The sequence below is a fragment of the Acinonyx jubatus genome, chromosome A2, assembly GCF_027475565.1.
Source record: "Acinonyx jubatus isolate Ajub_Pintada_27869175 chromosome A2, VMU_Ajub_asm_v1.0, whole genome shotgun sequence".
NCBI classification, from domain to species: Eukaryota; Metazoa; Chordata; class Mammalia; order Carnivora; family Felidae; genus Acinonyx; species Acinonyx jubatus.
Window position 1 is genome coordinate 126,531,806 of NC_069383.1, and position 15,167 is coordinate 126,546,972.

Here is a 15,167-nt window from a genome sequence, read left to right on the forward strand (position 1 = left end):
GCTACGTAAAAGAAAGTTCATGGCAGTTTCATTTATAGTTGCTAAAAGCCAGAAATAATCCAAATGCTCAACAAAAGGAGAATGGATGTATAGTGGTACATATTCATTTGATGGAATACTATATGGTAACGCGAGTAAATAAGCTACTACTACATGCAATTATATGAGTAAATCTGATTAACCTAATATTGAGTGAAAGAAGCCACACACAAAAGAATCTAAATCGATTGTGTTTGTATGAAGTTCAAAAACAAGCCAAACTACTCTTGTTCCACGTCAGGATACTGGTTTCCTCTGGGGAGGAGAGAGAGGTAGTGATTGGAAAAGGGATAGAGAGGGAGTTTGGGGGTGGTGGTCATGTTCTGTTTACTGATCTGGGTGGTAGGCATGGGCATGCTTGCTTTGTGATCATTCATCAAGCTGTGCACCTGATATGCTTTCTAAACTAAAAAAAAAAAAAAAAAGTATCGTTTTAAAAATTTCAAGGTAATTGCTGGTGATTTCAAAAGAGACACTAGGATCAATACTCAAGGCAGGATGAAAGATCTTCCAGTTATTTGGAGGGAACTGAGTTGAGAGGACACTGGAAAAGAGCCTTGGGAGTGGCCATGTCATAGGTGTTCCCTGGGCTCTGCAGAGTGAGAACACTAAGGAGGAACCCATGGCTGAGATCATCAGAGCAGACAAGAAGAGGTAAGCTTCCTTGGCCCTGGAGTGGGTCACAGCATGGCTGAAAGTTCTATGTCCTGAGAAGGGCACTAAGTTGAGCAATAGAGACCTATCAGGCCCATCCCCTAGTATTCACAGGGTCTGAGGCAAGAGTATAAATGGAGACCTACCTACCACCTGCTGAAATATTGGGCAGTCATAAGCCAAAGTAACCACTGTCAAATAACATGTGCTCTATGCTCATGCCTGACACATATGCTTTTATAACAACCTAGAAGGTCAGAATGAACTTTAAGCGTTCTATACTTATACATGGAGGTGGTGAGAGCGAATCCCAAGCCTCAGCCTCTGGCCTACCCCCTTCTCCCTCCACCCCTGACACATACAGGGACACCCCACCCACACATCAAAGTTTCATCCATGGCCCTGCCAACAGCTGACCCTTGGTCACCCTCAGGCGTGAGGCTGTGTACGCCAGAGAGAGTTAGACTTTAGAAGGGTCACTTGGAAAAGAAGCCTACATCAACCTTGCAAGTGGACTCGGGAGCATTTAGATAGGGACTTATCGTGTCATAGCTATCCAGAGGGTGTGCTACAAAGGGGAGGGGCTAGAGCTCTGGATGGGCACTGCCTGAGAAGGGCCAGAGTAGGGCCTCTAAAACATGCTAGGGTATACAGACAGGATAGGTCCTTGTGCTGATGAGGGGGTGACTCAGCAGAAGTTGACATGTACTGTATGGCTATGAAATAGAACTTTGGATGCCTTCATAGTTTCATGTGTCTATGCAAGAGCAATGACTCCAAGGGTCAGCAGTCTCCTCAGCTCACCCTGTTCTACTCAATGCCATGATTCTTTGAAAACTTTCTTAGAAATGAGATGAATTAGGGAGGAAGAGAAGAACATTGACCTCTTGAAATGTATCCCAAAGAGATGGAGGAAAAACTCTCAAGTGACTGGGTTTACCATGAACTGACTGGCAAACTACAGCTGGAAAGAGAAGTTCAGATACGGAAAGTCAAAGTTCCTTTTTTTTTTTTTGGCACACCAGAATTTTGTGCATTGAAAATTCCTATCTAATACAGATCATAGCAATGCTGTGTAGGGATGCTATGGTTTCAAGATCCATTTATTTTTTAGAACACTATGATTCACAGCTCACACTCATCTCATCACAGGGACAGGGAAGGAAGTTCAGAGCTCAGGTCTGAATAAAAGATGGTGGATGGGGCGCCTGGGTGGCTTGGTCGGATAAGCATCCGACTTCGGCTCAGGTCATGATCTCACGGTCTGTGAGTTCAAGCCCCACGTCGGGCTCTGTGCTGACAGCTCAGAGCCTGGAGCCTGTTTCAGATTCTGTGTCTCCCTCTCTCTCTGCTCCTCCCCTGTTCATGCTCTGTCTCTCTCTGTCTTAAAAATAAATAAACGTTAAAAAAAATAATAAAAAAAAGATGGTGGTCAGGTGAGGGAATGGACAAAGATGGAGAAAGACGGGGTAAGAGGGAACCATAACTGTATGTATTACAAATAACTTACCCTAAGGTTGCCTTCAACCCAGGAGTTCTCTTGGTGAACTCAGAAGATGATTTTGCTATTAAAATGTGTAAATTGTTTCAAAATTCCCAGGCCATAGATATTAACAAAAATTGGACTTTCCAGGACAACATGAAACAAGACAATGTTCACAAAAGACTAACACCTGTATGTATCATGATGCATTAGTCAGGTATAGTTAAGACAAGCTGGTATGGGCACGTAGACGTTGCTTGATGAAATAGAATATAGACCTAGAAAAAGATTCAGGGTGATCTTTACCTGTGCTGTGCAACGAAGAATGCTTTTTAAGTCAACATGGAAGGATGGCTTTGGAGTACACACCAAACCACATTCAGGATGAAATAAAAAGTTATGTAAACAATAAACCAGAAAAGATCTGAAAGAAAACAGAAGTAAGTAGTTTTATGAATTGAGTCTGTAGATAGCTGTTGTGAGCATAGCAACAATTAATGCTATTTATAATGGCAAACAAATGGATAGATCTGAGTTATCTAATCATTGGGATAAATTATTAGCTAGTAATTGGGATCAAATTATGGTATATCAATTCAACAGAATGTTACTGATGTAGAAAAATTATTCACGAAAACATTAATTTTAAAATAAGCACATGCTGGGGCACCTGGCTAAGCATCTGACTCTTGATTTTGGTTGAGGTCATGATCCCAGGATTGTGGGATCGAGCCCTGTGTTTGATTCTGTGTTGAGCATGGAGCCTGCTTGGGATTCTCTCTCTCTCTCTCTCTCTCTCTCTCTCTCTCTCTCTCACTCTCTTTCTGTCCCCCTTTGCCCCTCTCCCCTGCTTGCATGCTCTCTCTTTCAAATAAAAAAAATAATAAAAAAATAACAATTTTTAAAAAGTACGTACCATTTAGTATTATAAAGAAAAGAATCATATATTTGGTTAGAAAAAAGGTGTAGAATACTAATAGCATAAGTGTACCTGAATGAATTTATTTTCCTCTTCATGGTTTTCTGTGTTTTCTTATTTTAGTAAGCAATCCCTTCAAAACCCCCAAAACTTCTGTAAGTAATGTCTCTATACTTAGCAATCGTTACTACGATTAAGACTTAACGGAAGCAGCCTTATTCACAATAGCAAAAAAAAGTGGGAACAACTCAAATATCTGTTAACTGATAAATGGATAGATAAGATGGGGGTACATCTGTATAGTGGAATACTATTCATATGTAAAAGGGAATGAAATACTGACGCATGTCACAGCATGGAGGAACCTCCAAAACGTGCTGCACAAAAGAAGACAGACATGAGACAACCTATTGCCTGGCCCCATTGATCGCAAATGTTCACAAAAGACAAATAGTGGGACGAAGTAAATTATTTCTCGTCTGCAGCTCCCAAAGGGAACAAAGAATAACTGCAAATGGGCAGAGAGATTTTACTGGGGCCGTGGAAATATTCTGGAACTGGACAATGGTGAGGCTTGCACCAATCAATACTAAAAAATCACCGAAGAGCATACTGAAAATGGAATGAATTTTATGAAATGTAAATTATACCTCTGTGAAGTTGTTTAAAAAACAACCTAGTGAAGAATGTGGTGAAAGCTCAGAGACTGAAAGGTATTGAGATTCCATTTGGTTTGGTTTCTAGCATGAAGGAAGAGAATGAGGTACGAGTGTTGGAGAAGACACTAACGCCTGGGGGTCAGTCAGTTAAGCATCTGACTTTTGATTTTGGCTCAGGTCATGATCTCATGGTTCACGCTGACAGCGAGCACAGAGCCTCCTTGGGATTCTCACTTTCCCTCTCTCTGCCTCTGCCTCGCTCAGTCTCTAAATAAATAAATAAATAAATAAATATATAAAAAAACATGTTTGAGACTTCACAACTACAAATTATAGCAACTGGCTTTATATGTGCAGTGGCTTTCCAGATATATTAAGGCGGGTATACTATGGTACTTTGATGCCCAGGGAGACAGCTTATCTAGATTTAGATGCAAAAGAGCGATCCCATTTCCCTAACCAACTGTGGGTTCCTAGAGGAAAGAGATCATACTCTAGCCTTGAGTATTAATGTCTGCGCCAAACAGCTATGTGACCTTCCCTAAATCACTTCTTTCCCTAGGTTTAAGTTTCCTCATTTGTTAAGAAAGAAAGAAAGAAAGAAAGAAAGAAAGAAAGAAAGAAAGAAAGAAAGAAAGAAAGAAAGAAAAGGAGGAAGGAAGAAAGAAAAGGAGGAAGGAAGAAAGAAAGAAAGAAAAAAAAGAAAAGAAAAAAGAAATTGAGTTGTACTAGATTGTTTTCATAGTCCTGTTCAGCTGGAACATTATTTTCCTTGGCATTCACCACCCTCACCACTCTGCCCTAGACTCTTTTCCAACCTGAGTTATTGCTTCCATTCTTGCAGTCTTCACATCAGATAAGGTGACCTGGTTCTACACTATTTATCTGTATTTTGTCTCCCTGGAGCCTTTGCTGGGGCCCCAGACATTCTTATCAGAAATGGGATTTTTCTAATTGTTCCATCCCCAGGCATTTCCCTATCTCTGGATCTCCCTGACTTAATCTGTACACCCTTTGTGGTCTTTCACTGCTGTTCCATTTGTCAATTGCTATATTGCAAACCTTTCCAAAACCTAATGACTTAAGATAACAACCATTTTATTATGCTGACCATTGTGTGAATTAGGAATTATGCACAGCAGGGGTGGCTTATCTTTCCTCTCACATGGCTGGGGCGTTACTCAAAGGATTGGAGGTGGCTGGGATGGGGCCATAAGCCGTGTGCCTTGTTTCTGGCAGATGGCTAGGCTCCTCTCTTCTCTGTGTGGAGTCTGCTGGGGCTTGAATGTCCAAGATGGCATTTTTACTCCTGTGAACGGTGCCTGGTCTAGGACGGCTGAGGTAGCTGGAGCTGGCTATACACCCTCTCCATGTAGCTAGGTTGGGCTTCCCCACAGCATGGAGGTCTCAGGGTAGTTGGATTTCTTACACTGTGGCTAGCTTCCATCAGAGCATCTGTTCCAAGAGTGTAAGGTGGATGTGGCAAGGCCTTTTACCACCTGGCCTTCAGAAGTCATGTAGTGTCACCTCTGCTGCATTCTCCTGGCCACACGGGCTCAACCTCAATTCACTGTGGGAAGGGACCAAACAAAGTGTGATCATTGGGAGTAGTGGCTCATTGTGAGAGGAGGCGTCTTTGGAAATTGGCCACCACAGTTCCTAATCCTTCTGTGTTTTATTTTCTCAACTGAAGTCCAAATTACTTGAAGTTGAGAGTCACGTCTTTCATCTTTTATTATCTCCATTCACTTCTCCTCTCTTCCCAGAGCATCAAGAACAGAAACATGTGTTTTATAGACAGTGGGGATAGACATAGGATAAGTTTATGGATCCCAATCCTGGCTGTGTCACTTATAAGCCATGGGACTCGGGCGATTGCTCAACCTCTCCAAGTCCAAGTTTCCTCATCTACAAAATAATGTTGGAGGTGATGTAATAGCTTTTTCCTCATAGAGTTTATACAGAGATCAAGTAATGATATTGTTTGAAAGTCACTTGGGAAAATAATAAGCAACCAATAAATACCAGCTATTTTTGTTGACTAAATGTATACCACAAATTTATGATAATTGGGAGCAGTTTTGCCTAGGGGAAAAGTGGAGAACTCAAGCATTATTCTCCAGAATGAAAAAAAAAAGTTATATAAACTATGATAATGGAAGTAACTGGCTCTAGAGTATCTATTCAAATTCTATCCCATTTGCTGGAAACTTATGAAGACATAGCTGAAGTTTTCTTGTTTCTTTTTGTTTCTTAAAGTCTTGTCTAAAGAGAGGATAGGTCTAATTGGCTATAAATTATGATTTAAAGAGTCACAATAAAGTGGTTGTTAAGTACTGACCTGATCAAGAAAACAAGTATAAATAAACAAAACCCATAAAGGAAAAAAATAGATGTAAAATGAAGAAAATGTCAGTGCAGGAAAAGAATCAATTGAGGGGTGTAGATCAATTGAGGGGTGAAGGAACCCTTAACAGAGAATATACACAACCCGAAGGCAGAATGGAGCAAAGCGAAAGGAGAAGATTGGAAGGATCCAAGGCTATGTCTTGATTATGTACAATTGACAATAACATAATTACTAACCACATGTTAAACACTAGGGCATCTTGTTGAAAGGGTTTATCTTTATTCAGGAAAAAAAGTGACTAATGTGAACTCTTCTGGGAAAACAATATAAAACAATCCAGTTATGCCATTTTAACTTTATAGAGGAGTGCCTGTAATGAGTTTACAATACATATAATCAACAGAAATTGTTTCAAATTGCAGGGGAAACTATTTTTCTCCTGCTTAGAGCTCATAGTTTTATTGACTATTTTCTTCGCAAGATTGGTTTTCTTCTGAGTGGCTGCAATATTCAAAAGGCATTCGGGAAAATAGAGAGCCCTAGCAATAGTTTTTTTGCAATACAGTCAAAATCATGGCTATAAGACCCCCTTAGTGAGGAAATGTCGGGAAATGGCCTTGCAGAAAAATCAAGAAAACGGTCATAGAGTTATTTTTGGGAATTTCAGTATTGAGAGGAAAGTGGATCTGTAGCACATACAACATCTTAGTTTGGGACTCTAGGAAACACAGTTTTCAGAAGGACAGTTGAATGCAGATGGTTTTGGGGTGATGCTCTTGGGAACTACACCTGTAAGAAGGGGAGGGTGGGACTGGACAGAGGCCTAAGATGCAATACAACCAAGGCCTCTGCCAATTCTACAGGAAGTTCTGGAGTGGGGATGACTTTCAAAGTTGTCCCACATGAGATAGGACACCAGGCCTTTGTATATGGCATCCGCTTTCTGGAGAGGGTTAACTCTGTACAGGGCACTTCTCTGCAGTCAAGGGCAATCCCATGTGAGAGACACAGATGTGAGCTATCTGCTGGTAGCATCCAGGAGTGATCCAAATCTCTGATTGGTTTCTAGTCATGCACAGAATCTCATTTTAATTGAGATATTACATACAATAAACATTCCATACAACATACAATATGTAATAAATATTACATTCAATAAAGTGCACAAATCTCAAATATACAGCTCCATGAATTTTTATCTATGTGTATATTCGTGTAATCCCCACTAAAATCAAGACATTGACTAAATTTTCACCACCCAGCTGGTTTTCTCATCTCTCCTCCCAGTCAATAACCACCTTCACAAAGGTACTTGCTATTCTCACATCTATGACTATACATTAGTTTTTCCCCTTTTGAACTTCATATAAATAGAAACATAGTATATGAACTCTTTTGGTGTTGTATAGAAGTTCATTCTTTCTTACTGCTTTGTTGCAGTACAGAGTGAATATATTACAATCTGTCTCTTGCACTCTTGATAGGCCCTTGAATTGTATCCAGTTTGGGCTATTATGAATGATGCATCTATGCACATTCTCATTCATACCTCTTGATGGGATGATTACCACTCATTTCTGTTATATATCAAAGAGAGAAATTGCAGGATGTTAGGGCATACACATGTCTAACTTTATTAGTATGTACTGCCCAACAATTTTTAAAGGTGTTTGTATCAATGTACAATCTACCACAATCTTTGACGCCAGAAGAGGTACATTTAAATAATTTCTGCATAAAGAATGAAAAACATGTTCACTCTGAATCAAAGACAGCATTAGTTAGGTTAATGATAACTAGATTATGAGACCTTAAAAAAAACTAACATAAAATCTCATCAGGTAGTCTCTGTAGATATTGCAGATACTTTTCTCCAGTCATTTTGCAGAAGTGTAAAGAATGTGAAGGAAGGAGTTTTTTAAGATGAGCTCATGGGTCAGGTGCCCTAGATCTATTCCCCAGAAGCAGATCCCGAGGCAAGGATTTGGCTGCCTGTGATTTATCCAGGATGTGTTTGCAGGAGAAACCAGTAAGGGAGAAGTGAAGAAAGATGAAGATAGGGAAAGAACTGAATGAGCATGTGGACTCAGGAAAAATCTACTCTTGGCCACAAGGAACTCTGAAGCATAAGCCACACTGGAGTCATCTGCTCCTTTAAGGCAGTCTCAGTACCCCAGATCAATTTTCATGGTTGTGGGCCTGATGGCAGAGTGGTAGTGGTGTTGGTGGTAATTATTTCCTGGAGCCTCCAATCAATCTATGGCAGTCATTTTCAACTGTGGGCAATTTTGTCCCCTAAGAGACATTTGGCAAAGTCTGGAGATATTTGTGGTTGTCACAACTGCAGGGCTGGGACTGGTATTGGGAAGCTAGAGGCCAGGATGCTGTTAAACATCTTACAATGCACAGGACAGCCCCCCACAACAAAGACTTGTCTTCCAGAAATACTTGGGGTGGAGAAACACTGGACTAAGGCAATTCTTTGAAGAAGCGGTTAAGGGCAAGCCACTAACAACACTCCTTACTAGTGACAGATGGGTTCCCTGTTTTCCTAAAGGGCACCTGGGCAGGGCATCAAAACCGCACCTTATGTAGATGTCTTTTAGAAATATGATGTTACACAATGAAGGAAGCTTGAGACGCTGTTTGGTTAGCATTCTTATGTGATCTGCGTTTCATCTAATGGGATGAGACTAGCATCTTGAAATATGTGGTGCTAAACCCTTGGCTACACACTGCACAAAAATGTTGCAAAAAGCGTAATGGTGTCAGCTGCAGCCATGTTAGATCTTCTTCAGAACTTTCCTGAGTTTGTATGAAATTTAAATTGCACTAAATCCTACCTGAAATACCCATTACTGTGCTATTGTTATTGCCAGTGCTGTGCTCTTTTAACAACGTAACTTGAATTTGCTGAAGGATTGGTGCAAGGATCAGAAAAAGTGCTTAACTACAAAGCGTTTAAAAAACAGTGGAGACTCATGGGCTGCTCTATTTCCTGTTGGGACCATCCCTTAAGCCTCTTTTACGATCCAGTATTTATCTGTAAGTTACCCAAGAATTCATCCAAGCCCTCTGGGAATCGCAAAGCTTAGGATATCTAGTCTTACTGTATTTACTACTGTTATATAAAAGGATAATTTTATTTCATACTTCAAAATGTTTTTATTGAGTTTGTATTCTAACTTTCGTATTTTTTGACATTTATTTATTTTTGAGAGAGAGAGAGAAAGAGAGAGAGAGCAGGTGGGGAGGTCCAGAAAGAGAAGGAGACACAGAATCAGAAGCAGGTTCCAGGCTCCAAGCTGTCAGCACAGAGCCTGATGCAGGGCTCAAACCCACAAACTGTGAGATCATGACCTTAGCCGAAGTCGGATGCTTAACTAAGCCACCCAAGCGCCTCCTAACTTCTGTATTTTTATCCTAGGGTTATGATCTATGTTTATGATTCTACTGTTGGTTTCATTTTTTTCATCTCTCAAAAAACAATCACCACTTTGTTCATTTCTTAAGGGTTATGATACTAACAGGTAAATAAGGAGTGTATGGTTATGATACAATATTCTTGGCAAAAAAGTGGCCAAATGGAAATATTTCAATGCTATGTTAGGTGGAAAAAATTAAAAATATAGAGCATGATACCATTTTTGTTTAAACGTCTTTCTATACTTCCATGGAGTCTGAAAGGAGGCATGCCAAAATAATAACAATTTAAGGTGTCGTTTGCAAATTCTGCATAAGATCCCACTGCTTCCTAAAATGGCTCAGAGAATCAACTAGAGTTATAAATAGCTTTTTAGAGGAAGCTATTTCCAACATAAGTTAAAATTCTGTTCTTTGTAATAACATTGTCTTAATCGACTGTACGAATGCCACCTTCTGGAAACAAGGAGTATTTCACCCTAAAAGACTGCTAGAACAATAGCATTTTGCCATAAGGCTGAAATTGGAAATGTTTATAGAAAAAATATTTTTAAATTTAATACTTAATTTTGAACCTTGAAGATCACAATCAAGTTTTGTTAGAAGAGGAGCTGATTCAATATAATCAAAGATGTAGATTATATACATATCCTCAATAATGTGGCCAAGCAAAAGATTATTTTTAAAACACCGGAATGGCATCCAAAATAAGCCTTAAGGAGAAGGAAAAATGTAAACAAATACTGTAGCCATTGAATAGCTCAAAAAATGATGAAAAACTTCATTCCTGTTTGATTTTCCTCTAGAGTTAACACACAAAAAAATGAAATATTGTCTTTCTTTTGAAATAATGTCTATATCTAGACATGAACTCAACTGGATCTATGAGTCAATGTAGATATGTATAAAAAATTACCAAAGTAAAAAATTAAAATAATGTTGTAGATTTACATCTGTAGTGTGATAACATACCTATGCACAGACAAACAAAGTAACACGGTACCTAGAAATGTATACAGAAATGTCGAATGTTTGCAAGTGTATCTAGAATGATTAACTTTGGGGAAGTGGAAGAGAGGACCAGTTAGATGGCAAAGACTTACATGTAAGTTTATATGGGAAACTTATGTGTATGTAATATTCTATTTTTTAAAAAGAGAATGTATTTAACTTGTATAATTTACTGCTAATTGGAAATACAAAATAAAATGAACTCTTGCTGAGAAGTAAAACAACAGAATCCTGTTATATAGGTACAGCTGTCAATATTTTGTGCTATAGCAGATGCAATGTATGTTTCTTACATATATTGTATGTGAACCATACAGTCTAACTGTATTGCAACACTGTGTGTGTGTGTGTGTTCAAACACAGAATAAAATATCTAGGAAGTGCACAGCTCTAATTTGTAAGGTGCTTTCACTTACGGTGTCCTCATGGATAACATAGATTCAGTCTCAGTTAATTCTTTGGCATTAATAAGTTAAAAATATTAATGCTTGTGACCTATAGAAATGAGGTCCCCTGGTAGAAGTAAAGATTCTTTCTAGAGCAGCCAAAGGCCTATCTCAAGGGACCCTTTGAGAGTTTTGCTGATTCCATGTTTGCATCAATTCATTTTCAATATTGAGTGCCTATGATAATACCTGTGGTCTAAATGTGGAACAATTGGGTACATGGTAATATTGGAGGGATTGGTAACATAGAGTCAATTCTATAGTATATGAGAGCCTGGGCCCAGGAATCAGACTCATTTGGGTTTCAATTCCCATTGCACCACTCAAAGCTGTGAGATACTGTGCCTGCCATGGGAATATAGAATGCCTACTTTAAAGAGCTGTCAAGGGGTGCCTGGGTGGTTCAGTTGGTTAAGCATCCGACTTTGGCTCAGGTCATGATCTCATGGTTCGTGGGTTCGAGCCCTGCGTTGGGCTCTGTGCTGACAGCTCAGAGACTGGACCCTGCTTTGGATTCTGTGTCTCCCTCTCTCTCTGCTCTGCCCCCCCCCCCACTCATGCTTTGTCTCTCTCTTTCTCTCTCTCAGAAATAAACATTAAAAATTAAAAAAAAATAAAGAGCTGTCAGGAGGGAAAAGGGAGATCATTATAAAGGATTTGGCACAGCGCTGGCACATACTAAGTATTCAGTTAATTCAATGAATCCTTCTGCTATCCAGGAAATAGATCAATGTTTAAAGAGTACTGTTTCGGGGGCCTGGATGGCTCATTTGGTTAAGCGGCCGGGTTTTGATTTTGGCTCAAGTCATGATTTTACGGTTCTTGAGATTAAGCCCCCAGCCCGGATCTGTGCTGACAGCACGGAGCCTGCTTGGGATTCTCTCTCCCTCTCTCTCTGTCCCTACCCCGCTTGCACTGTCTGTCTCTCAAAATAAATAAAATAAACTTAAAAAAGATAAAAGGTACTCTTTCAAGTGTTTCACACACAACCTCTTATTTTGTGTTTATTAAAACTCCCAGAGTTAGGGCGACTAGGTGGCTCAGTCGGTTGAGCATCCGACTTCGGCTCAGGTCACCATCTCATGGTTGGTGAGTTTGAGCCCTGCATCCAACTCACTGCTGTTAGGCCAGAGCCTGCTTTGGATCCTCTGTCCCCTTCTCTCTGCCCCTCCGCTCCCCTTTCTCTCTCTCAGAAGTAAGTAAACTATTTTTAAAAAAAATTCCCAGAGTTATGGGGTGCCTGGGTGGCTCAGTCGGTTGAGCGTCTGACTTTAGCTCAGGTCATGATCTCACGGTCTGTGAGTTCCAGCCCCGTGTCGGCCTGTTTGGCTCTGTTTGGTCAGTTTGGAACCTGGACCCTTCTTCGGATTCTGTCTCCCTCGCTCTCTGCCCCTCCCCGGCTCACGCTCTGTCTCTCAAAATATGGATAAACATTAAAAAAAAAAAAACAACAAAAAACTCCCAGAGTTAAACAGAGTGGTTTTTATTTTGAAATTTTTATTTTATTTGCTCCTACTATTGTTTTCCGGGGTCCTAATTAATTTTTAAGATTCATAAAAATTGGAGGTAGAAAAGGCTTTTGAAGTTATCTGGTCCACTACCACAGAGATGACTCTTACCCCTTTTCCATTGACATTTAAAACCAGGAGGTAAATACTATTTCCTGGACTAATCTAGTTTCTGGTGGAATAACAGCAAATACAACAAGAAGAAGCAAGGCCAAGGGACTAAGTAGGGAAAGATGGACATCAGTGGGATGGGTACTGGGAGAGTATGAGGAGCATAGACTAAAGTGTACAGAGAAAAGTGAGAAAAGGAAAGAAGGGATATGGAGGTACAGCAATTTGTCAATTCAGGCACTAACAGGGTTTAAGAGTCAACGTTCTGGGTTCTGGTAATTGTAAGATGCATGATTATAAGATACAGTGCTTAACCTCTCTTGACTCGTGTTCTTTGAAACTCATAGTAGAGATTAAACGAGGTTAGGGAGATGGACGATCTGTATACGAGAAAACTACTCAAGGAAATCGGAAGGGAAAAGAAAGTAACAGATAAAGAGAGGGAGAGGGAAAGGAAGGGGAAGAGAAATGGGCAGTGAAACACGGAGGGGGGCTGGAGAAAGGGGGAATTGCGGACAAGGCAGGTGAGAACTAAGGAAACCACAGTAACGACGCTGCTGTGGTTTCTGCGGTGACTGCTTCCATACAAGAAGCGTTGACAACTTGCCAGGTACCTTGTTAGAGCCTTACTTACATAATATCATGTTATCATCACATCTCTGCGGGGTTAGTGTTAGTGCCATTTTATCGAAAAGTTATCCGAAGCATGGGAACGTTTTGTAACTTCCCTAAGGTCTTAAGCTGAGAGGTGGCCGAGAAGGGATTCGAACGCAGGTCTGTCTACCTCCAAGGCCAGTGAGGTTAAAATTAATCTCTTAGGATTTCGAAACAGGGTTGGTGGGTCTAAGGAGGATTGTAGTCCCGGTTTTTCCAAGTTTTGACCTTAGTTCCATTTCTGCGGTCAAATCCCCACGCTCCGCGCCCTTTCTCCACTAACAGCGTCCAGTCTCCATGGAGATCGGCGTGGGGCGGGACTTCCTGCCTCACGCGCAAACACTTCCGTCTCGAGCCGGAAGCGCCTTGGCTACGAGAGCCAGTCTCCCGCGTGGGTACTTACTGGGTAGTTTGAGTGGTGGGACTGCGGCGACCGTGAGTGTAAGTGGCTGGGACACCTGAGTCCGGCGCGGCCATGCTGACCCCCGCGTTCGACCTCAGCCAGGACCCCGACTTCCTTACCGTCGCCATCCGCGTGCCCTACGCCCGGGTCTCCGAGTTTGACGTCTACTTCGAGGGGGTCGACTTTAAGTTCTACGCCAAGCCGTACTTTCTCAGGCGAGTTCTCTGTGTCCGGCCCTGGAGAGAATGTATATAGGGGATTGATTCGTTGATTGATCTTTCATCTCTCAGTTACTCTTGAGATAACTGTTTACCGAGGAAAGAAGAAAGAGCGAGGGATTTAATGATTGCCTTTTCCCGAGATTTCCGCGGCTTCTTTCAGTGCTGAGGAAATGACCTCGTCAGAAGTGCATTCCACGTGTTGTACAAGCTCATTCCGTTCTTAAACTTTGTTAAATCCCCACCGTAAAAAAGATTTCGAGCCATTATAAGACCTGGCGTTTGGGATCTTGTAACGTCTGCAGTTTCTGTCCTATCGCCCTAGTTCTCGTACCTTTTTACTGTTGTTATCGCCCTGCGTTGGTCCTCCTACCCTATCCCCTGCTCCAGGACGGTGCGCGCTGACTTCCCAACTGACCAGTCCTTTTGACTTTTATCAGTCGACCTTCTGCTTAAGAGTTGTGTCGACGCTTGGCGGGCCGCTCCCTACTTCCTGATATTCTCTCCTTTCTTTGCCCCCTTGACACCAAATTAACCTCGTTCTCCTACCTCCTCCTAACTTGTCTGATTTTGCCCTTTAGTTGCGGTTGTCGTGCGTTCGCAGTGAGGGCCCTTCATCACAACCTGTTTGCATTTTTTCCTTACAGAACCATAACAAAAGTAGCAACAGCTCCGTGGGCTGACTTTAACGCATACAGGCGTATTATGTGTATTTGTGTGTATTATCCCATTTGACCTGGGCAGCGAGAGCTCCTTGGAAATAGGCATTGATTGATATTAGCTTCTTTTTACAGAAGACACTGCGGATTTTTCTTCCTAAAACATTGTCAACCCCTTTCCCTTTCCTGCTACATAAAATCCATTCTCCTAATCTTTCTAATTCAAGTGTAGCTGTAGCCTACCTTTTCTGCCCAAGTACTTTCCTAATAAACCTTGCTCTTGCTGGTTCCTTCACTGGTGGGAAACCGTTTTGCTCAGATTCCCATTAAGCCCTGACTTAACTTGCATATACTGCACTTTCCTATTTCTTTATTCATTTGTTCCTTTGATTTATTTATACCAGGCTGGGTTTTAGGTATTGGAGGTGTAGTGGTGTCTCATATAGTTTACATTCTAATGGGGAGAGAACAGCAATAACGAACAAGTAAAGGTGTGATTCCAAATTGTGATAAGTACTCTGAAGGGAAGTGCACGGAAAGAAAATAAAGGGGATCCTGTTGAAATGTAAAGTGGCCCCGGGAAAGACTTTGAAGAAGTGATATTTAAGGCAGGACATGAAGAATGGGAAG

At 41.0% G+C, this 15,167-nt stretch overlaps 1 protein-coding gene across 1 annotated transcript in view; it reads left to right on the forward strand.

Moving 5' to 3' along the window:
- The first annotated feature begins 13,594 nt into the window (after positions 1 to 13,594).
- SHQ1 (SHQ1, H/ACA ribonucleoprotein assembly factor) overlaps positions 13,595 to 15,167 on the forward strand; it is a 99,542-nt gene continuing 97,969 nt past the window's right edge. The window contains exon 1 of the mRNA XM_015066050.3: positions 13,595 to 13,875. Within this exon, the coding sequence (XP_014921536.2) occupies positions 13,733 to 13,875 (143 nt within the window). The 5' untranslated portion in view covers positions 13,595 to 13,732. The remainder of the gene's footprint in view (positions 13,876 to 15,167) is intronic.